Source organism: Ostrinia furnacalis, unplaced genomic scaffold (assembly GCF_004193835.3).
Source record: "Ostrinia furnacalis isolate ACB-3 unplaced genomic scaffold, ASM419383v2 OfSCF7602, whole genome shotgun sequence".
Classification (NCBI taxonomy): domain Eukaryota; kingdom Metazoa; phylum Arthropoda; class Insecta; order Lepidoptera; family Crambidae; genus Ostrinia; species Ostrinia furnacalis.
Window position 1 is genome coordinate 284180 of NW_021137841.1, and position 24201 is coordinate 308380.

At 40.8% G+C, this 24201-nt stretch overlaps 1 protein-coding gene across 1 annotated transcript in view; it reads right to left on the bottom strand.

The window, feature by feature from the left end:
- LOC114365543 (uncharacterized) overlaps window positions 1-24201 on the bottom strand; it is a 55314-nt gene that overhangs the window by 16949 nt on the left and 14164 nt on the right. The window contains exons 5-12 of the mRNA XM_028322146.1: window positions 16552-16643; window positions 10216-10343; window positions 9282-9377; window positions 5650-5729; window positions 4317-4453; window positions 3197-3370; window positions 1761-1827; window positions 509-677 (exon numbers count right to left, since the gene is read on the bottom strand). Coding sequence (XP_028177947.1) covers window positions 509-677; window positions 1761-1827; window positions 3197-3370; window positions 4317-4453; window positions 5650-5729; window positions 9282-9377; window positions 10216-10343; window positions 16552-16643 — 943 coding nt within the window. The remainder of the gene's footprint in view (window positions 1-508; window positions 678-1760; window positions 1828-3196; window positions 3371-4316; window positions 4454-5649; window positions 5730-9281; window positions 9378-10215; window positions 10344-16551; window positions 16644-24201) is intronic.

Consider the following 24201-nt stretch of genomic DNA (forward strand, 5'->3'; position numbering starts at 1 on the left):
CGTTCGACCCGCACGGGCGCGCCGTGACGTCAGCACCCGCGTCATAGCCCGCGTCCAGACATAGGCCCGTAGCGGCGTGCTGTAGCGATCGCTAAAGACCTTTCTCCTTTTGTCAGATCGATGGTCTTTTGTTTTACGACATTCCATTTTAGCGATTTGAATGAGTTTACTCGACGTTCATTTGTTTTTTACGATATTCCATTTTAGCAATGTGAATGAGTCTTCGCGACATTCATTTGTTTTTGAAGCTAATAATTTTCATTCGTAGTTCGATGTTCGTTTGTTTTTTGGCGACATTTTACATCGATCTTTTGCTCATTATTTTCATTTATAATACGATTTTCGATTGTTTTTGGTGACATTTTAAATCGATCTCTCATTTTTACTTTTCTTTCTTTGTGGTGTCATTTAGTTTTGCATTTGTTTAACTTTGTGGTACAGTTTTTTGGTTTTATAGTCTAGTTTAGGGGCGTGGTAAAAGCAGATAAAGGTAATATTAGTGACTCACTGTCTAGCCTGAAGTCGTTGTCCTGGTTATAATCAATCTTCCATCTTTGCGCGGGCGCGTTGGACCCGCACGGGCGCGCCATGACGTCAGCGCCTGCGTCATAACCCGCGTCCAAGCACAGGCCCGTAGCGGCGTGTTGTAGCTGACCGGAGGGAAGGTAGCGCCATTTCTAGAACAATGGGAAGGGGCTTACCTAAGTCTGTCGCCATTACAACAATGTTAAGAACAGCCGGCCGTTTGGTGTAGTGGTTCGAAACGGACTACTATTCCGGAGGTAGCGGGTTCGATTCCCGCACAGTACAAACATTTGAGTGCATCAACAATGAACATATTTGTTTGTATTGGACGGTGTTTTCTATGTATAATAAGTATGTATTTACAAAAAAAATATTTAAGTATGTTTATAAATATCCGTTGTCTAGTACCCATAGTACAAGCTTTGCTTAGTTTGGGACTAGAAGCGCAGTGTAAAATGTCCAAGGATATTTATTTATTTATTTATTGTTGTGTTCCGGCAGTTAGAGGTAAGATAGCCAGTTCCTCCGTGGTTGAGGATTCCGGGTGAAGCTCGCTTCCACCTTCGGCCTGATCGTCACTTACCATCAGGTGGGATACAAGCCAAGAGCTTCCTCGTAGTGGATAAAAAAAAAGAATTTTAAATAAACAACTCGGAAAAATCGAACTGCCTAAGGCGAGAATCGAACCTTTCGCTTGCCGGGCGACTGCTCTTCCAACTGAGCTACTTAGACACTGGATGAGTTTAAATTGGATACTTGACACCATTAACCATTCATTCAGAGACAGAATTTTTTTAAGCACACTTTCCTGTAGCCTTAAAAATCGAGTTATTTTTCAATTATTTGTTTTAAGTAACTTTAAAATCAATTATTTGTTTTAAGTAACTTTAAAATCATAACATTAACTCAGAATAGTCTTTAAATAGACTTCGGACGCAGGTTGGCAGTAGTAAGGACAATCTGGTCAGGTGGGGATTCTTGGATGGCTTAAACATGGAGTGCAGGTGCGGTTTTGTTCCCCAGTCGATGAGGCACCTGATGTCGTGCCCTGAGTGCCCAAGCAACTGCACTCAGGAGGATTTGATGAGTGATATTGACAACGCCACTCTTGTGGCGAAGTTTTGGGCTGACACTGTAGGTTTGTTGTTGACACGAAAAGAAGAAGTACTCAGAATTGCTTTACAAAACATAAGGGTTTGGGGAATTATAATATATCTTTTTTTTTGTATTCATACCTGTCCTCTAAGTTTTCCGTGACAGTTTGACATTAGCACACGTCGCCCTTTTTCAATCGGAGTATCTCTGTAACAAAAATATAATTTAAACTACATCCAGCATTGTCGTACCATGAAGGGGTCCTACATCCAAAAGTATTAAACCTAGAAGGGGACTTGTCCCCAACACTGTCAGCTAGAATGGGACTTGTCCGAAAAAGTTACATATCTAAAAGGGGACTTGTCTCCAACAGTGACATCACACCTAGAAGGGGGACTTGTCCGCAATAGTGTCGTACCTAGAAGGGGACTTGTACCCAACAATGACATACCTAGAAGAGAACTTATATCCCACAACGTCATACTTAGAAGGGAGACTCTTAACAGTGTCATACCCGGTAAGAGACGTGTATTGAATTACAGTGTCATACTGTAAAGGATACTATATCCAATAGTGCTATACCTAGAAGGGGCTGATATGCAACAGTATCACATAACAGGGGTCATGTATTCAATAGTGGTGGGGCCTTGTCCCCAAGTGTCACACCTAGAAGGAGACTTGTACCCAACAATGACGTACCTAGAAGGGGATTTGTCCCCAAGTGTCATACCCAGAATGAGACTTGTCTCCAAGTGTCATACCCAGAAGGGGATTGGTCCCCAAGTGTCATACCTAGAAGGGGCATTGTCCCCAAGTGTCATACCTAGAAGGGGATTTGTCTCCAAGTGTCATACCTAGAATGAGACTTGTCTCCAAGTGTCATACCCAGAATGAGACTTGTCTCCAAGAGTTATACCTAGAAGGGGCTTTGTCCCCAAGTGTCATACCCAGAATGAGACTTGTCTCCAAGTGTCATACCCAGAATGAGACTTATCTCCAAGTGTCATACCCAGAATGAGACTTGTCTCCAAGAGTCATACCTAGAAGGGGCTTTGTCCCCAAGTGTCATACCCAGAATGAGACTTGTCTCCAAGTGTCATACCCAGAATGAGACTTATCTCCAAGTGTCATACCAAGAATGAGACTTGTCTCCAAGAGTCATACCTAGAAGGGGCTTTGTCCCCAAGTGTCATACCTAGAAGGGGCATTGTCCCCAGGTGTCATACCTAGAAGGGGCTTTGTCCCCAAGTGTCATACCTAGAAGGGGCTTTGTCCCCAAGTGTCATACCTAGAAGGGGCTTTGTCCCCAAGTGTCATACCCAGAATGAGACTTGTCTCCAAGAGTCATACCTATGTCCGGCTAGTGTAGTGTCCGGCTAGTGTAGTGTCCGGCTAGTGTCCGGTCACCTGGAGTGCTGCAGCTCGGCGCAGGCCTCCTCGTCTCGCAGCTCGCCGCGGGCGGACAGGCTGAAGTACTGCGTGGCCTGCAGCGCGCCTCGTGTCTAGTGTCCGGCTAGTGTAGTGTCCGGCTAGTGTAGTGTCCGGCTAGTGCAGTGTCCGGCTAGTGTCCGGTCACCTGGAGTGCTGCAGCTCGGCGCAGGCCTCCTCATCGCGTAGTTCCCCGCGCGCGGACAGACTGAAGTACTGCGTGGCCTGCAGACGCGCGTGGCACGGGTACACGCCGAGCGGGGACGCGCTGCCTTCCCGCTGGAGCGTGTCCAGGCACATGTTGGTGGCTGGGTTCACGAACCTGAATAACACATCAAATAAAGTATAAAGCATAAAGTTTTTATTATTTTTATTATTTTTTATTATTTATTTATTTATTTATTTAAATAATGCATAAAGGATGTAAAAAGATAAAGAGAAAACCTGGTGATGATCTCGGGAAGCGAGAAGCGGAAGGTAAAACTAGTCATTATGGGCATCTTTGGGGATGGCTTTCCAGCAGTGGACTCTTTTTTGCGGAGGTAAATATAAAATAAATAAATAAATATCCTTAGACATTTTACACTGCGCTTCTAGTCCCAAACTAAGCAAAGCTTGTACTATGAGTACTAGACAACGGATATAAACATACTTAAATACTTTTTTTTTGTAAATACATACAAATTATACATAGGAAACACCCAGTCCAATACAAACAAATATTATGTTCATGCACACAAATGTTTGTACTGTGCGGGAATCGAACCCGCTACCTCCGGAATAGTAGTACGTCTCGAACCACTACACCAAACGGCCGGCAAGTAAAAAGATAAAAAGAAGACGTGGTAAAGGTCTCAGGAAGCGCATCCAAGCGGGCAGTGTAGAAATAGTCTGGGAATCTTTGGAGTGGCTTTCAGTTGAACTTTGGGGAGATCTTTGTCCAGGAATTGGAAGTCTTTCAGTTGATCCTTGGACAAAGGCCTGACCAGCAATATTTCACTAGAAAATGAAGGATATAAAAACCCATCACGAAGCTAGATTCCACGTGTTCCCCACATATTGATGGTAATGATTCCTGAACCTGTTAAGAACCTGAGTTTTACTTGAACCATATCTGGGAAACCTGTGGTTTTTGAAATATTGAAGGTCAAACTCATGAACAATTTTTTTTTTCAAAACCACACACGGTAAATAATTTGTTACAACTATCACACTAACAAAAGGGGATCAAACACTACACAAATAATTTCTTAAAGTAACAAACATACCTCCCGTATCCGTACACGTCTCTGACGGGCACAAATTTCTCTTTATACACGTTGTCCAGGTACCACTGGAAGCTTTTGCACTTCAGTTTCTCGCGGAGAATCTTGCGGTGGGTCACGTCACCGATTTTGGGGTTTTTCTGAGAAAGAAAAGGTTTTGTTAGTCTGGCATTTTGAGAAAGGGGACAAATCCCCTTTTTATGGACATCCTCTGAATTCAAATTGAAAATTGGTGAATATTTTAGGAATGGTAAAACGATGGTTCTTTCATAGAAAAATAACACATTCATGGACGTAAAAGGGCCTTTTCTAAGTTGGTAAAGAAACGGTTTAGTTAGTCTGTAATTTTGAGGTAGGGAAAAAATCCCCGTCTTATGGACTTCTTCTGAATTGAGAATGTTACTAGGTATGCAAAATCACTTGAAACCTATGTTACAGTTAAGCTTTTACATATACAAATACATTTGTTTTTATTTCATTCAAAAATACCAAGTAGTTATGATTTTATAGGCATTCAAAGTTCGTTTAAATATCGAGTCCCGCCGACGGTCACGTGACCCCGCGTGACGTACATTCACAGTGTCCGCTCACTAGACAACGGATATAAACATACTTAAATACATTTTTTTTTTTTGTAAATACATACTTATTATACATATTAACATCCAGACCCATCACAGAAAGTAAAATTTAACCAAACCCAAACTTGATGCGATTATGTCGTTTTATTGCGAATTACCTTCCAGCTCCATCATCAGACCCTGATTACTGTATAGAATTGAAGTACTCATCATTACAAAACGAACGAGCCCAAACTCGATGGATTTAAGTCGTTTTATTATAGAGTTCCTATGGCCACCTTCTAGCTCCATCATCAGATCAGCTCCATGTCATCATAATATTGCATGGTCATCCAAATCACACATAATTTCAGCTTAATCGGTTGTCCGGAAGTGGGTCTTGATTCAGCTTGCAAGATTCTACCCATACAAATATGAGCCAGTAACTGTACTATGACGTCACGCGCATAAAATGGCGGGCGGGCCGCCGCCCGCTCTTTTAAAATTCAATATCTTGGAAACTAATTGACGTATCGAAATAATTCTTTCACGTGTATTTTTTATTTTTCACAGAGAATACAGAAAGCTAAAATACAAAATTAGTGAACATTCTTCATTCAGATTAAAAATTAAAGAGATTTCAGGGACCGTAAGTTATTTTTTGATACAGTTCTTTCATGGAAAAGTAGAACATGTAGGCTGTTTAAGTTCCTATTTCTTACGGAATAAGGGCGATTGAATGACAAGATGCTCTAGTGTATGTAATATGAAATTACCCTCAAGTCCGGTCGGTGCAGGTAGAATAGTTCAGCATACTCGTCCATCCACACTTCGGCCATTCTGGCTGTGTTGATACCTGTACAAAAAGTATATAACATTAAAATAAATTATTACTAGCGGCCGCCCACGACTTCGTACTCGTGGATCCCGTTTTACCTCAGGGATGGAGTTTCGTAAAATCCCGTCTTAGTGAGGAGCACCTACGTTCTAAAAGAAATCCCCATGCAAAAAGACAATGCCGGAAATTGGCGTCTTTTTTTTTTCGCGCGGCCATCGACCAAATCATGTTTTTTAGACACAAAATAGTGTAATAAACCAAACTTACTATGACATTTATACCTCTAAACTCAGTCTGAACTGAGTTACGAGCATTAGAAGTTTTATGATTTACATGGATTTACATACTAGATTTGCTTTTTGCGCGCAAGTTTTGTAAGAAATTGCAACAAAATAGTGACATTGTATGTGTAAACAAGCAATTCCATCCATTAAAGGCTCCAGACATCAGTGTGGAGCAGAATCAGCGCAATATTTTGTTGCAATTTCTTACAAAACTTGCGGGCAAAAAGCAAATCTAGTATGTAAATCATCAAACTTCTAACGTTCGTAACTCAGTTCAGACTGAGTTTAGAGGTATACATGTCATAGTAAGTTTGGTTTATTACACTATTTTGTAATCAAAAAACAAAGTTTGGTCGATGGCCGCGCGAAAAAAAAAAGACGCCACCTTCCATACAAAATCTGGCATTGCCATTTGAGACTCCTAACACTTGTAATTTCCAAGATGTTGTGATGAGTGAGTCAGTGACCTTTCGCTTTTATAGATGTCTACAATACAATTTCGTCGCCATTACTTATGTATTGTCGCGGACTATACCTACATATTTACGGCAGAGTAGAAGAGAACTAACTCCAATCTTTCCGTGGTTGTCCTGTCTCGCCAGCGTAGGGAGTGTTTTTTTTTTATCCACAACGAGGAAGCTCTCGGCCTGCATCTCACCTGATGGTAAGTGACGATCAGGCCGAAGGTGGAAGCGAGCTGCACCCGGAATCCTCAACCACAGAGGAACTGGCTATCTTACCTCTAACTGCCGGAACACAACAATCCTGTTAACATTGTTGTTATGGCGACAGACTTAGGTAAGATGGTGGTAGCTAGCCAGGCGGACTTGGAACAAGCCCTACCACCAACCAAACCGAACAGAAAATTCTGCCCCCACTGGGAATCGAACCCGGGACCTCTGCGTCTGAAGCAGGTGGTCTAACCACTAGACCACAGAGGCGGTTAGGCGGTGGAGGCGGTGTAGGCCAAATCCTGCATTTGCCTCTGGTAAATATGACCTGATGATGATGACACTTACCGTGCGTGTCGGACTGCGCTGGTAGCCCGTAGGGGTGGAAGCTACGGAACATCACCCATTTCTTCTCGTTGATGTCGTAAGACGAGACTAAGGGACAAATGTGCACTCCCCAACCCGTCTGGCCAACGTGTGGAGTGTAGGCCAAATACTCCATTTGCCTCTGGTAAATTAGATCGTACTTCTGCAGTGATGACAAAATATCTTGATGATGATAGTTACCGTGCGTGTCGGACTGCGCTGGTAGACCGTAGGGGTGGAAACGTCGGAACACCACTCTTCCCGTGGATGTCGAAAGAAGCGACTAAAGAATAAATATCCGAATATCAGGCCTCCCCAACCCGTCTGACCAGCGTGGAAAGTGTAGGTCAAATCCTCTCGTTAACTAGTGTGCTCCTGTAGTGGACACTAAATGACGTGATGATGATGACACTTACCGTGCGTGTCGTGTCGGACTAAGCTGGTAGACCGTAGGGGTGGAAGCTTCGAAGCATCCCCCATTCTACCCGTGGATGTCGTAAGACATGACTAAGGGACAAATGTGCGCTCCTCAACCCGTCTGGCCAGCGTAAGGAATACCGTAGGCCAAATACTCCATTTGCCTCTGGTAAATTAGATCGTACTCCTGCAGTGATGACAAAATATCTTGATGATGATAGTTACCGTGCGTGTCGGACTGAGATGGTAGAAGACCCTAGGGGTGAAAGCTTCGGAACACCGCCCATTCTTCCCGTGGATGTCTTAAGCGGCGACTAAGGGGGAAAATGAGATCAGGTCTTTCTAACCCGTCTGGCCAGCGTAAGAAATATGGTAGGCCAAATACTGCATTTGCTTCTGGTAAATTAGATCGTACTCCTGCAGTGATGACTAAATATCTTGATGATGATGAACTTTATCGTGCGTGTCGGACTGCGCTGGTAGACCGTAGGGGTGGAAGCTGCGGAACACCACCCACTCTTCCCGTGGATGTCATAAGCGGCGATTAAGGGACAAATATGCGAACATCAGGCCATCGCAATCTATCTGGCCAGCATGGGAATAATAGGCCAAATCCTGCATTTCAATTACAATCATGTATCTTACCATTATTGTATGCCCATGCGGCGGAACACAGCTGATCTATCATACAAATTTAATGACCTGACTTATGTACCTATGATTTCACAATAAACACAATTTGAATTTGTCTCTGGTGATGGTCGGGCTCCTGCAATGATGACTATAATAGTAATAGTAATAGTAAATAGTATTTATTTTCTCATCACAAACATTACAATGACACAAGTTTTTAAGCACATTAATTACAATTCAAAAACAAAGTTGTTTGTGTGAGACTGATGCCTGTGATAGGTATTTGCATACCTGTAGTACAGGTCATCAGGCTCCCACCACCCCAGATATTGGCACAATTTATAATTAATTAGAGAACCGATATTATATTATATTATTGACTCAGACATGGTAGTGATGTACTATATGCCATGATGATGACTAAGTTACCATGCGTATCGGACTGATCTCAGTCCGATCCAGCCTACCCATCGCGGATGTCGTAAGAGGCGATTAAAAAAGAAAGAAAGAAAAAATATTTGTTTGGTATCAAAGATATTAAAATCAAAATCAATCAAAATCAAAATTATTTATTCAGTTTAGACCACAAGTGGCACTTATGAACGTCACTAGAAAATAATAAAAAAGAAAAGGTAGCCCTTATGGGGCACTTTACATGTCTCCTTATCTTTTGGGCCCTACCAGCGCTTCGAGACAAACATATGGCAAGTGCTGAGAAGAAACGCCGGAACAAACTCAGTCACCACTTATTGCCAGGAATTATCTAACGGTAAGAATAGTCATGCAATAAATAATTTGAATTTGAATTTAGTCAAATTTAAGTACATCAAATATGTGCAGACTGAACTGACCACGCATCCTTGTCATCAATATAGTCTCGAACCTTGTAGTACCCTTTGGACATAAGGGTATTTTTTATATGTATCTTAAATTTGTTTATTGGCAATTCGACAAGGTTGTGTGGTATTTTGTTAAATATGGTAATACATTTCCCCAAGAATGAATTACCTATCTTATGCAACCTAAATGATGGAACAGCAAGTTTATTCTTATGTCTCGTGTTAAATGAGTGGACGTCACTTTTCTAAAGAGACAAATATGCGAAAATCAGACCTCCCCAACCGGTCTGACCTGCGTGGGAAGTGTAGGCCAAATCTTGCATTTGCCTCTGGTAAATATGACCTGATGATGACACTTACCGTGCGTGTCGGACTGCGCTGGTAGCCCGTAGGGGTGGAAGCTGCGGAACACGTGGCCCACCCGCGAGCAAGGGATCGTCTCCAGGGTGCCGCCGCCTGGAACATAAGGAACAATACTGATTCTTATTTGTGGTGAACCCTTAACACGAGCACACGAGCTAGAAGGGTTAGCGGGATTTTAACGCCCGTATTCACAAACGATGCTTGCTTAAGTAAAGCAGCAAATCGAACGCACAGAGTTGAATAGAGCTGTGTGATTGGTTTGTATGTCATCCTGTGCGTTCACGCGCACTGTGAGACCTCATAGTAATATTTGTTAATACGGGCGTAAGTTTTATTCTTCTTCTTCGTTCGACGGTTTTATACTGGACCATTCCAGACCAGTTTCAACGTAAGCAAAGAAGGAGTGTGAAAAACGCCAGCCTTTGATAGAAAAATGTTTGGGAAACACTGCTGACTACGTCATTAGAAAGAAAGTAAGAAAGAAAGATTCATTTATTACAATGGACATCACACAAATACAGGCAATTACATAGACATGACAGTGGCACATAATAATGGAACAAGAAAAACCCTCATTACAAGTGAAGGTCAAGTTTGTCCCGGGGGAAAGTTAAACTGTCATTGGACCCGCAACGAAATTAATCAGAAGAACATAGGAGGATTTCGAAGTTAAGGTTAGACTTGCCTCCAGTGCAAAGCGTAGAGACCATTGGCCGCTCCCACAGATTTCCATACCACCGGTCTCACGCTGGCGCATCCAGATGCCCCCGTAGCATCTGGATGCGCCAGCTGTATGATGCTGCTGGATGTTCTGTTTTTGGGCATATTGCTGCGACACCGGCCCCGTCCCCTTGTCACATCTCCCTTTAGTTTCTGTGATCTGTACCTAGGGGATACACGGGATGCCAGTAGTATCAACCTATCAACTCACACTGCCAGATGCGGAAGGACATCTCGAGGTTCTCGCCGCCCCAGCCGGCCATCTGCTCGTCATACGCTCCCAGCTCCCAGTAGTACGCGCGGTTGATCGCGAAGAGCCCGCCCGCCATCGTTGGAGACCTACAGAAAGATTACAGCTTTATTGCATAGAGAATAGGGTACAAAATAGGAACTTCATTAGTTTGACCTGTGGACCAAGTAGAAATAGGAGAAATTCTATAATTTGAAGAGGTGGAATGAGATCTAGTCCAGTCAATAAAGCATTATAGATGGAANATCTTCACTTCGCCTCGTCAGAACCGTGCTGGTTGGTACATGAGACTCACCTCCGTCATCCTCGGGCTTCTTCCACGACAGCTTGCAGCCGCCCTTGGTGACGTCAGCTACCTTCAGGCCGCCGGGCTTGCCTGGCGCGCACAGTGATCTCCACTTCGCCTCGTCAGAACCGTGCTGGTTGGGACATGACTCACCTCCGTCATCCTCGGGCTTCTTCCACGACAGCTTGCAGCCGCCCTTGGTGACGTCTGCCACCTTAAGCGGGCCGCCGGGCTTGCCTGGCGCGGACAAGACTGTGATCTCCACCTCAGCCTCGTCTGAACCGTGCTGGTTGGTGGCCAGAATACGGTAGGTGCCGGTCATGGCACGGATGGATTCCTTAACGTCTAGTTTTGTGTTGTAGTCTACGTTGATGACGTTTTCTGTGACCTGGGGAGTGGAAATTGGGGGGTTAGAATTGTAAGTTAACTAAAAAAGTCACGCAATGTATAGTGTTTAATTTTATAATAGGCCATTTCTCTCTAATATTATAATCGGTGTAGGGGAATAGGGGACCCATCAAAGCCAGAGAGGCTCGCTGGAGAGCTTGACTCTAGCCTGAAACGGAACTGCGAACGAATGTCCATTGTCCAAGCTAGTAAAAGGTGGACCGACGACCTCATAAAGGTAGCGGGAAGACGCTGGATGCAGGCCGCCACCAACCGGCCATTGTGGAAATCATTGGCGGAGGCCTATGTTCAGCAGTGGACGTCCTATGGCTTAAATGATGATGAAGTTAGTATAGTAACTTGCGGCTCCGTTTTATTGGGCTGTGGTGGACACCGTCGGGTCTTAGTGGGTAGGCCCCGCCTGCTCACTAAAGGCCTCACATTGGCCGTATTTATTATTTCCCGACGTAAAAAAAGCATAGCCATTACACGGTATAAAATGTAAACCTTCCTCTTTCGTATGCTTCAGTTTTGAGTAGACTGATAATTCATTAATTATCACAACCACAGATCACAATGAAGACAGCAGCGACGTCATAATGTAAAAAGTTAAATTGCTTGCGTAGTAGGTACTAAAGATTATTCCAATGTTGAGTAATGATACCGCAGTGGATAATGAGCTTCTTTTTGTAAATTTGAATTTCTTTGTGTTTGTGAATTTCTAATGCGACACTGAGTTCCGTACTTAGTTGGCATCTCTCTATATCTACATATGATCAAAACTTACTTCCTTCTCCTCGCCCTTCCATTTCTGGAACCACTGCACCTTGGGCGCTGGCTCTCCCTTCACGTTGACGTCGAAGAAGATCGGCTTGCCAGCACGCACTGCCAGCGCCTTGAGGTTTGTACGGTCGATGCGAGGTTTCACTGGGATAGATACATAGATTAATATTTATTGCGCACCAAAAACAAAGAAATATATTGAAACGGCAAAAGTTAGACTGCCTTTCGACACCAGAGAGAGCACAGTTTGAGATAAAAGGGGAACTGGATAAGATTCAGATAGTGCATTTGACATTTTAAAATGAGTATGGAAGTTTTCTACATTGTATCATGTATGTCGAGATACTAGAGACTCAAACAACACAGTCGAAAGAATGGTAAAAAGTAAAGACGTAACGCATTCGCGTTGAATAGTTAGACTTAGTCGCAAGTGGCGCCAATTAGTGAAAACAACTACGAAACCAGTAATTCCTCCGTGGTTGAGGATTCCGGGTGAAGCTCGCTTCCACCTTCGGCCTGATCGTCACTTACCATCAGGTGAGATACAGGCCAAGAGCTTCCTCGTTGTGGGTAAAAAAAAAAAAAAAAAAAAAAAAATTTAATTAATTTTATTATTGACAATTTCACAATTTGACATGTAATGAATATTATAAATGTTTGTTTTTAATTTTATATGCCTTAAATAACTTAAATTCTAACAGAGAGCCTACAAGAGACTGCCTCCTAAACACCTAAGCGTTAAGGTCGAAAATGCTATAATACTCACAAGCCTTGTGCCTGATGGTGGTCATCTTGGTCGGCTCCGAGGCTTCGGAAGGTCCAGCCTTGTTCACGGCGATCACGCGGAACTGGTATTCACTGCCTTCTGGCAGACCCTCAACCTTGCCTGAGTTCTGAGTTCCAGGAACCTGGAATGAACATTTGTTAGACATTTTTAGTTACATCGTATATCGTATCTAAATCTAAATCGTAAAGTCCGACTTTCCGACGGGCGGCCGCAGTGAGTGTGCGAGCGCGACAGCAATATAATTACGCGCGAGCGATAAGGATGAGTAGCTTGGGGTCATTGGAAGAAATTCTACGTGCTCGGCGACCGGACTTTAGTAACGTTATTTCAGACTTTACCGTCAAATGCGCGTCACTATCTTAATTTGATGGACACAGAAAAATCCACGCGTGCACAACCTAGTTTATTAAAAGCTTACGTAAAGGATTTTTTATTTTTCCAGCTCTAAGCAGGTAAAATAAACCTGCAGTCTCATGCATAAGTAGGTACCTACTGCTACTGTCTCGCTTGGCCTTTTTGCAAAATTTTAAAGAAGTTGCGGAGTTTTAACGTCTAAAAATGCTCATATTCATATGTTATGTATTATATGTATTCTCTTTTACCTCAGCAGCGTTCTCCCAATCGCCGCCCTTGGGCTTCTTCTGTATGATGTACTTCTGAATAGGCGCGCCACCGTCCGACTTGGGCGGGTCCCACTTGATCTCAGCGCTCTGGTTGTCGTGGTCAGCCACTTCGACGTTGCCGGGCTTGTCTGACACGTCTGGTGACAAGTAAATTAATTACAATCATTTATTGTTTCCCACAAACAAAAATTAAAAGTTAAAATTAAAGTAAATACAGGAAAAGGCCATGAGGTTCAGCCAAAGCTGTCTCGATAAATGTCAATAAGTATAAGTTAGAAAACATAGTGTGGGCTGGCCTCCCACTCGGAGGACCTAGTGAAGTTCGCGGAAAGCAGCTAGATGAAGGCAGCGCAAGACCGGTCGTTGTGGAATTCCTTGGGGGAGTATTAGTTGTCATTTGGTTGTACGATGAGCAGATCTTATTGACCTGACTGGTTAGCATGGGAAATGTAGGCTAATTAAATCTGTTTGAATCTGGTAAATTCGAGCGTCAAGTTCCTGCAGTGGAAACTAAATGACCTGATCATGATGATTAGTCGGAACAGAAAGACTTTTAGATAACCAGGGCGGCGCAAATAGACATGATGGTAGCAGTAACACAATAAAAATTTTTTCTCACATTTTTATTTAAAAACCATCCAGTAAAACTATATTTGAATTTAGTGATGTCACCAAAACAAATCGTTAAGACAACATGTAACGTGACGTCACGCTCAGCTTAAAATTTAGATACACACAATTTAAAAGCTTGTATCATTTTTACTTCTAGTTCCATTCCAATACTGGTTTTACACAGAGCAAATAAAAGGAGTCTACATCTAAACTTTTAGCTAAATGTAACTAAATCTGCTAGGGTTGTCACTGTACTCACCGAAGGGATTCTTAGCCAGCGTAGCTCTCTCAGTTTCCAGCGGTTCGGAGTCTCCCTCGTCGTTGACAGCGGTGACCCTGAACTTGTACTGGTGACCAGGCTCCAGGCCGGTGATGTCCATCTCTAGAGGCTTCTTGTCGCCGGCCACTCTGTAATGGAAGGTAGTATGAGTTTGAGTACAGACGACGGTTTATCAAGGTCTTTAATTATGTAGTTCTAATATATGTAAGTGCGCACATTAAGCCGATTTGGAATCGGCCGATTCTTCGGCCAACTAAAAATCGGTGGTCTGCTCCTAGGCTAAAGCAAGCAATATAAGCTGGAAAATGGTTTGGTTCATTCCAAAGTCCAAACTGCAAACCAGAGGTGGAATTGTGTAAAGCGATCGTTATCATTTATTTATTTATTTATTTATTTATTTATTTATTTATTTATTTATTTATTTATTGCACATAATAGATACATTGTATATTGTTAGGTACTAGGTACTAACATACAAATGCACACCCGGTTGGGTACAGCAATACAAATAACAATTTATTATTAAATATTATTAACAATTATTATAAATCTAAAGTCTACCTACTTATAAATTTTATAAATATATCATACAATTGCAAGTAACTTAAAAATATTATAATGTATATAAAGGACTCTTTCTCAGAGATAAAATAAACACATGTGTTGCTCTGTAAAATAAAAGATTTATTTAATATTAATACATTCCCCATTGAAATAAACTAAATTCCTTATTCATTGGCTATAACACAAACCTGTAAAATAAAAGAAACGACATTTAAAGTTNGGCTTAATCCTCGGAAACTATGCGTCCTAGTGACATGACTACTATGAACCAAAAAAAGCATATTCAATTTGCTACAGGTGAGATAGTCAACTTTTTTGATAAATTGTATAGTTTTCGCGGCATCTGCTCTAGAAAGTCTGTAAAATTGGAAATTTTATTTTTGTCTTACATGTTCCCATCAGGAGAAAATCGACTAAATCAACATTGAGCAATCATTCTAGACATGCGGGAGTATGTTAAGCCTAGTTCCAGGGAGGGGACTGCACCGTGCGTATATTTAGACGAACCACTTTGAGCCACTATTGATTCCTCATCACTCAAAAACTACTGTGCATCAACACTTCAAATTTGGCTCATGTGTTGAGACTTGCAAGATAAACATCAGCTTCAAATTTCATAAATATGCCTCAAACGGTTCTTTAGGTATTGACGTCCAAAAATCTACATGTCTGACCTATATACCAAATTCTAACCACTTCTAGATGATCTCGAAGGTTCAAATTTGGCATCCAGAAAGGTAGTTATGTAAATACAAAGGAACAAATAAAAAACCAGTAAATTTTAACATTTCACAGGTGATAGATAGATTTTAGTGTTCTAAATGTAGATTTTTGAACGTCAATACCTAAATAACCGTTTGAGGTATGTTTATGAAATTTAAAGCTGATGTATATCTTGCAAGTCTCAATACATGAGCCAAATTTGAAGAGTTAATGCACAGTAGTTTTTGAATGATGAGGAGACAAAAGTGGCTCCAATTGGTTCATATAAATATACGCACGGTGCAGCCCCCTCCCTGGAACTAGACTTAACATGCTCCCGCATGTCTATAGTGTTTGCTCAATGTTAATTTAGTCGATTTTCTCCTGATAGGAACATGTAAGACAAAAATTAAATTTCCAATTTTACAGACCTTCTAGAGCAGATGCCGCAAAAACTATACAAGATATAGAAAAACTTGACGGTCTCGCCTGTAGCAAATTGAATAAGCTTTTTTTGGTTCATAGTAGTCATGTCACTAGGACACATAGTTTCCGAGGATTAAGCGAAAAACCGAAAAGTGGTACCTTTAAACCCCCCTCTCCCTGCTGGCTCAAGGGCTAAGGGCGGGGACTTTTGCTATGTTCACCACCTAACTAGGCTAAATAAAGTCCCGAGGTCAGAAATTGTTTTCCACGGATTTCTCTCTACACCGTCGTTAAGGCATTCATTGACTGGACTAATCATTTATCAAAGAAGTAGTAAAGCAGAGTTGCAGACATTGAATGGAGACGAACATTTTAAGAATCATTTGGGTTTCATTTCCAACTAATTACAGTGTAAGAGCCACACGTGCTACTTTTACCATCGATGATCGGTGATTGAGTCGGTTTTTCGGAAGCCCGACGCATCCACAACGTCGCAAAAACGCGCGATTCCGATACCGCGTCTAAACGCTTGAATCCGCGAAAACGCGATGTTTATTTATTTATTTAAAGGCACAACCACAGAATACAATTCAATAAAATTACAATGTTGCATCGATTCAGTCGCAAAATCGCCGATTATTCGATGCTAAGAGTAGCATATCCACTGTGGCCCTAAGACCACCGCTAGCTAGACGAGGCCGAGGGTCTATCTTAATTCAAATTCAAATATTTATTTGCACAATTTTGGGTAAACATAATGGTCTTAAAACTAGTATAAGTAGTCCGAATCATGAATTTTATTCATACAGCTTCAGTACTCATTTCTAAATTGAAATCAAAAACTCACCACGTGGGCGCTATGTCCGAGCCGCGCCTCTTCTTCTCTCGCTCGGGCACCTCGATCCACGTGAAGTGGCCCATGAAGGTGAACCCGCCGACCTGCCGCCATACAAGTGGTTAAACTACTAAACTAATAATACGGGACCGACCACAATAAATAAAATAGACTGATATCACTTGTATAAAGCTTCAACCACACCAACGCGTGCAGATCGCCCACGCCAGCGCGATCACGGTGCTATCCACAGATATGGATAGATGCAGCATGTGTCAAAAATTGTATGAAGCCGAGCGTGCCACTTTTTAAACGTCATTAGTGTCATTTTAGCGAATTTTAGTGATTGCCGCAACGTAAAAGTAATCGTATCATCGTACTGCATTTGCAAAGTCATCGAAAGATATCGTGTGACTCGATTCGAAAATTAATTAATTCCGATAAAACTGATAATTTGTTAAATACAAAACGAAAAACATCTTTATTTACCTTTTTAAAATAAATTAATTCTTACAAATCGTCAAATCTCGTTATTTTTTTTTACCCTACCAGCGTGTTAAGACATAAATTTGTCAAGTGCATGAATACATGGATCAGTGTGTGTCTTATTGTTTTGAGTAAGTACGGTTCCTTGGGATCGGTATAAGTGCACCACATACAGGGACCATGGTTTTAACTCTTAAGAGTACATCGCAGGATATGTATTAAAAACAATGCTACTTTATACTTCTTCTACTGCTACTTTATTCTAATTAATTATTTGTTACTTGTGCTGTTAATTACAATTCTCAATCCGTAAATAATTTCTTCTTTCTAACCGTGTTCGTACTACTGTCCTCGTAAAATCATCGTAACCGATTGTTGTAATCGGATTACATGAACATCACTCGACCATGTATGTCCATTTGGACATATCGGAATGGCACGCTTTGACGATCAACTTACTGTATCTACTCTAATCCATATCTGTGGTGCTATCATAGGCCAATGACAGGTCGCGCGGACTGTCATGGGTCGCGCGACTTGTCATTATTGGCCTATGAAGAAGTGAAGTTGAAGGCCTACTATCCAAGAAGTTGTGGCTTTGTCATTGTGGTTGTAGTACATACACTCCAAAAACCCATTTAGAAATATTTGACTTACCTTCTTTAAACAATTTTATAAATACCCATACTAAATACATATTTTTAAAATCGTTTGACTCAGACCATTTACTACCTCCCCAGACAAACATAAGACAGTTTAAATATAAAAAATGCCAGAGCAAAGCGATTTCGAAATAAAACTGTCTCGAATTAGTTTGTCTTGGAGGGTTGATGCGTGGTCTGCGCAAACTTTTGGCTAGATTATTACAAGCTGAGTGTTAAAGTGAGTAAATAAAAAAGTTAAAAGGTTTAGAATACAATAAAGTTTATGTTTAGTATAGTTTGTTATAGTTTAGTATAATGTATGAGAAATTGAGAAGGATGTAATTAATTATGCTAAACTACCTACACAACGCGTCGAACTCGAAACAGTTTTTTCACCTGTGGAGTGTGGAGTACTCACCTACTCAACAATGTTTTCCTTTTCTTCTTTATTCTTACTGATAATTTGAGTTTTCTTAAGATCATGATGAACAATTCAAACGTTCACTATTTCCTAGCATTTTAAAAAAGAACCCACACTGACACAACTTACCACAAGCACAGAATTTATTTATTTATTTTTTATTTATTTATTGCACATAATAGATACATTGTATATTGTTAGGTACTAGGTACTAACATACAAATGCACACCCGGTTGGGTACAGCAATACAAATAACAATTATTAAATATTATTAACAATTATTATAAATCTAAAGTCTACCTACTTATAAATTTTATAAATATATCATACAATTGCAAGTAACTTAAAAATATTATAATGTATAATCATTACAGTTAAAACAATATTTATTTACCAACTTAACATGAAATACTATGTTTTTCCTCCATAAATTCTTTAACATTATAAAAACTTTTACTTATTAAAAATGTCTTTAATTTATCTTTGAATAAGTGATCTTTAGGTATATTTTTTACATTATCAGGCAGCTTGTTATAAATTTGTATACAACGGTAGGCAGGACTATTTCTGAACATTTCTGAATTAGGAGTTGGAAGAAGAAGTTTGGTTTTTCGTCGGGGGTTTTGATCATGCTGAAATAGGTAAGTGTGTTTTCTGACAAACATTGCCGCTTCTAAAATGTATAAGGATGGTAAAGTTAGTACTTTCTCTCTAATGAAATGAGGTTTACAGCTGACTCTCTGTTTTATATTAACGATTATTCGTAAACACTTTTTTTGGCTTACAAATAAGTCTTTAGCATCACAGCTATGACCCCACATGATAATGCCGTAACGCAGCCACGCGTACGCGTAGGCGTAGTATGCCGTGAGGGCCGATTCTTTCGACGAATTAGTTTTTAGTACACCCAGTGCATAAAGAAATTGAGATATTTTTAATTTAACAGTTTCAACATGCTTTTTCCAATTTAAGTGGGTATCTAATGTTATGCCAAGGAGGTTAAATTCACTTATTTCTTCAATATTTATTTTTTCTGTAACTGGACTAAGATTAACTTTTTTCTTTTGGTGTGGTTTAAATTGAATTAGTTTGGTTTTTTTATTATTTATTTCTAGGTAACCTCAATTTAGCATAAAGCACTGTGAGCTAGTAGTTTCAGCTCACTTCGGTAGATGGCGCTATTTCGTATGTTCTTCCAAAGTTTTGTTGATAAGCGACAATTTGAACGGTAACGGATACTTGGAAAAGATATATTTTGCACTATTTTTTCACTAAACCAGGTTAAAAGTAGCTAAAAACATTACAAGTATCATACCGAAGACGTTGCATAGTACTTTATTATGAGTTTTGTTCGGTTTTATCACTTTTACTTCACTTTTTAGTCAATGTTTACAAGTTGTTATTATTCCACATCGTCATGATATTAACTTTTGCCAACAATCACACACAATATTTAAACACTTTTGATCACGTTTAGCAAGTTCTCTCATAAAGTTATTTGTTTTTACTATTTTTAAACACAATTTATTCACGGAGCCTTTGTTTACGTGGCAGTGGCGCCTTTGAGCCTTCGATACATAATAGCTAAGTACAAGTCTTTAACCTAACTCATTTATTATGCGAGGGTAGTTTACGTTCATTGCTTAATATCGGTCCGAATCATACAAACGCTTTTATTTCCTACTCTAATAACAAGATGTTCTTCATCAATGAATATTTTAATATTAATTAGAAAAAGAACAAGATCTTTTTTTAATTAGCTTACTTTCACAATAAATGCAGTAAAAACGTTATTTGGAAAATGAAGTATTATTGGCCTTATTTTTAGTCACGTGTTACTAAACGTGGTGCTATCAAAGTCAATTGTTTCCCGTTTTGTTGTTGAAGTTCGATTCGGAAACATGTTTTTCATCGTAAAGGCAAACCTATTAAACTGTTTTAAAGCACTGTTTAGTCAAGTCTTTGCTTAATGCCTTAAGCCCAAATTTTTCCCTTACACTTCTTCTTCTTATCGTGTCGACGACAAACCTACACAGTGTCAGCCCAAAACTCCGCCACAAGAGTGGCGTTGTCAGCAGCATTCATTAAATCCTCCTGAGTGCAGTTGCTTGGGCACTCAGGGCACGACATCATGTGCTTCATCGACTGGGGAACAAAACCGCACCTGCACTTCTCTTTCCCTTACTAATATAAAGTAATTGTTTTAGTTTTCACCGTCAAATGTTTTTTTAAGACGTCGCTACGCGAGTTCTCCGTAAAGTACCACAGACTCTTCTTAGAGTCCTCCAGCGACTTGGTCCACTTTTAGCTTGGTCCACGGGCCAAGTCGCAAAAAAGGACCAAAGGGGTTAAACGTCATCTATCGCATCATTATTTGAATTTTAATTATTTGAAATGTTTTCATTTACTTGACTCTGGCAACACAAGTGTAAATCGCACGAAGCCACAATGAAAATAAAAAAGATTTTATTTTCCTTTTTCATATTATTCACCATTAATATATTTAAAAACTTGCATAACATTCAGTAGTTGACCAGACTCGCGTGTCCAGTCAAGCATAAATTCTCATATCAATCGACTCGTGCGCATAAATCGCGTGCGAACCGCGCGTGCGTCATTATTCTTTGACAATCGCCGTGTATGCGGTAGTAAGTACTAGTTAATTAGGTTTACGCAGATATGGGCGATGTAGTTTGAGATTGTATTTCTAATAAGTAGCGAGAACGGTAAATGTGAAGGCATGAATGGGTACTAGCCAGATCTTTTTCAAAGACTATTTGCGCTCTAAACATTTTTTTTGCAAAAAAAAGTCTTAAAACTTAGTTTTCATCATCATCAGGTCATTTAATCTCAGCTGTAGGAGCACGACCAGAGGCAAATGGAGCATTTGGCGAGTCTTCCAGCGACTTGGCCCACTTTTGGCTTGGCCCACGGGCCAAGACGCTGGTTTTAATTTTTAGATATTTTTTCGTCCGGCAACTGGGCCCAAAAATCTACTCTAGAATCTTAGTGGATACAGTTGCCGGAAGAAATATTTAAAAATTAATTCCAGCGACTTGGCCCGTGGACCAAGCTGGCCAAGTGGGCCAAGTTTTTATGGAAAACTCCATTTGGTCAACTCTCCCCATGGAAAACTGACGTAAACGGTAGTGAGAAAACATTTTTTTATTTCAATATCTGTCCGGAATTGGGGACTAATAAAAAATTGTATCAAATCGTCACATAATTTCTTGATCATTTATTGTTAAATATTTTAATAAATGATAATTAAAAATAATATAAGTACCTAATAAAAGCTACGCAGGAAATCGATTCGCTTCGCGCATTACATCGATTTGAAACGCCTTTTCTCAGTTGATATTAAATCGATTGTAAGTTACTTACTACACTTACGCTCGCTCGAGTCATAAATCGATAAAATATGTAACATACTCGTAGGTTTGTTGACTATTGTAACAGCCGTATGAATGAAGGCTACCATATTCGCGGTCACCATAGCGCCACTTGCGAATGATAGGACTTATAAAACTCTACAGTCGTTGAGTGGTGCCATGTGATAGTTAAGCTTTTTCTTTCTTAATTTTTTTTACAAGAATATTTATAGCAATTTGTTCACCAACTTCTAAAACAAACAGTTTGCAACAAAATCGCCCGTATATTTACGATAATTCAATACTTTCGCGAGGAAACCAACGCATAGACAACACGACTCATTGACGATGTCAATTTCGATGTATCCATCTAAATTTATATTTGAAAAATCTCGGATGATATTGACGAGTCGGTGATGTAGTTCATCTTCTGTTTCCCACTTGTGCTCATCTAATCCATAAAATACCATTTTTTTACTGTTGTTGTTATTCTCAGAGTTTCGCACGGATTTGAATTGGTTATTCAGATGAGCTATTTCCTCCTTCATTATAGTAAGTTTTCGGTTTAAGTTTTCTATTTCAGATTCCAGGTGCTGATGTTTGTTAGTCACAGATTCTATGCGCTGAGTAAACTCATTATTAATTTGTTGTATTGAGTCCTGGAGTTCTTGTTTTACAAGTGATTTTATTGCATTTGTTAAGAGTTCAACTATTTTATTTTCGTTTTGTTCCAGTTTCTTATCGAGAAGTGTGCTGATTTGGTCAAGGGTGAGTGTAGATCCACTATTAGGCGTTTCACGTCGACATGGCAGTATATGAGACATGCGGGATGTAATTGTGTCACCCAGTAGGCTTTCATCATTCAATAAGTTCTCAGCGATCGAAGTTTCTTCTGTCTCTGCCGACGACGGTTCAACTGGAGAAAGTTTGTTCGACTTGCAATTTTTTCTCAAAGTAACATTTGCGTCTTCTGCATTTAGTGTTACAGATCGTACTGGTGTGTTTATGTTATTTGTCTTCGGTTTGTTACAAATGCAATGCGGACATTTCCATGTTTTTCTATGCTCAGCGTCCAATGTATTATAAAAGCGCTGCTCAGATACATTTGCACAAATCAAGTCGTACGTCGTCTAATCCATATATCAACAAGCTGGAAGCTGGCTTGAAGACATTCGATGAAGCATTCGAAATAGCATACGAATTCGCAAAAATTTGATACAATGATTTGAAATATACGAATTTGAATAAAATTACTTACTGAAGAATTTCTCTTAGGGATTGGATTATTAGAGTCCAAGAAGACCAGTATTTTCACCACCACTTGTTATTAGTTAGTTTCATCATATTGCATGCTGAGTAAAAGCGTGTGTTGACGTGCCGGTTTCCACCCGCTCCTGTTTGTCGCCGGTCCAAACACCAGCCCGTTAACACACGGAATATGTAATGCTTCAACCAGATCAATGCATGCAGATGGCCATCGCCTGCGCGATCATAGACCAATGACAGGTCGCGCGGACTGTCATGGATCGCGCGACCTGTCATTGGCCTATGATCGCGCCAGCGTTGGAGATCTGCACGCGTTGGTGTGGTTGTAGCTTAAGTGGTTAATTTTGCCATGCTATTACTTGCACCAGATCTACCAGGAATACGGACACAACATGCCAAGACAGTCACAGACACCTGAAAGTATTCAGCAGCATCGAGCTGGAAGGTGGACTGGTCGACGACGTCGATGAGCGGCGTGAGCACCGCGTCCCGCTTGTGGGCGGAGCGTTGGAGCAGCGGCCGCAGCCAGTCGGCGCCGACTTCGCAGTGCGCGTCCAGGAAGATTAGCACGTCTCCCCGGGCTGCTTTCGCGCCCTGCACCCTGGCTACCATCAGACCCTGCCTGCGGTTACACTGATCATGAAATGAGGAGATCCGTGGGAGAACCAGAGTGACTGACATAGCCCGCAGAATCGCTAAAATCAAGTGGCAGTGGGCGGGGCACATAGCTCGAAGAGCTGATGGCCGCTGGGACAGGAAAGTTCTTGAATGGCGACCACGAGCTGGAAGACGTAGCGTGGGCAGGCCTCCCACTAGGTGGACCGACGATCTGGTGAAGGTCGCGGGAGCGGATGCAAGCGGCGCAGGACCGGTCTTTGTGAAAATCCTTGGGGGAGGCCTCTGTCCAGCAGTGGAAGTCTTTCGGCTGAAACGAACGAACGAACGATCGTTTGGCATAATCAACACTTTTTTGCTTGTTTGTGTATCCAGGAAGAGTAGCGTGTCTCCCCGGGTTGTTGTGGCGGCTTGATTACTTGCCTGTTAAGCCGGCAATACTTGAAACCTTGCAACATTGAACTTAGATTAAAAATATCGTTTGCCGTAGAACACACCGTTATTAATTTGCGTTTTTGGTCTTTACCAAAACCTATGTGTACCTGTATAAACTTTCAACTTTAAAATTCACTTAATTTTACATAAACTTTTTCAACGCATTTTTTATAATGGGATTTTTTTACTGTAACAAATAAATAATGGAAAACCGGGACGCTTCTCGAACCTAAAGATGATACAAAGAAATAATTCGCAACATGTTACATGGCGTATATCTGTTCAAGCATTTAACAACGTTGCCGAATGTCTTTAGCGTCGTAGGCATAGATGCTGTGAATACGTGAGATTGTCTGTGTATGTTATGTCGCAAATGTACGAAAATATGAGGTATATCGAATGTTGGCGATTGTAATGTGTAGG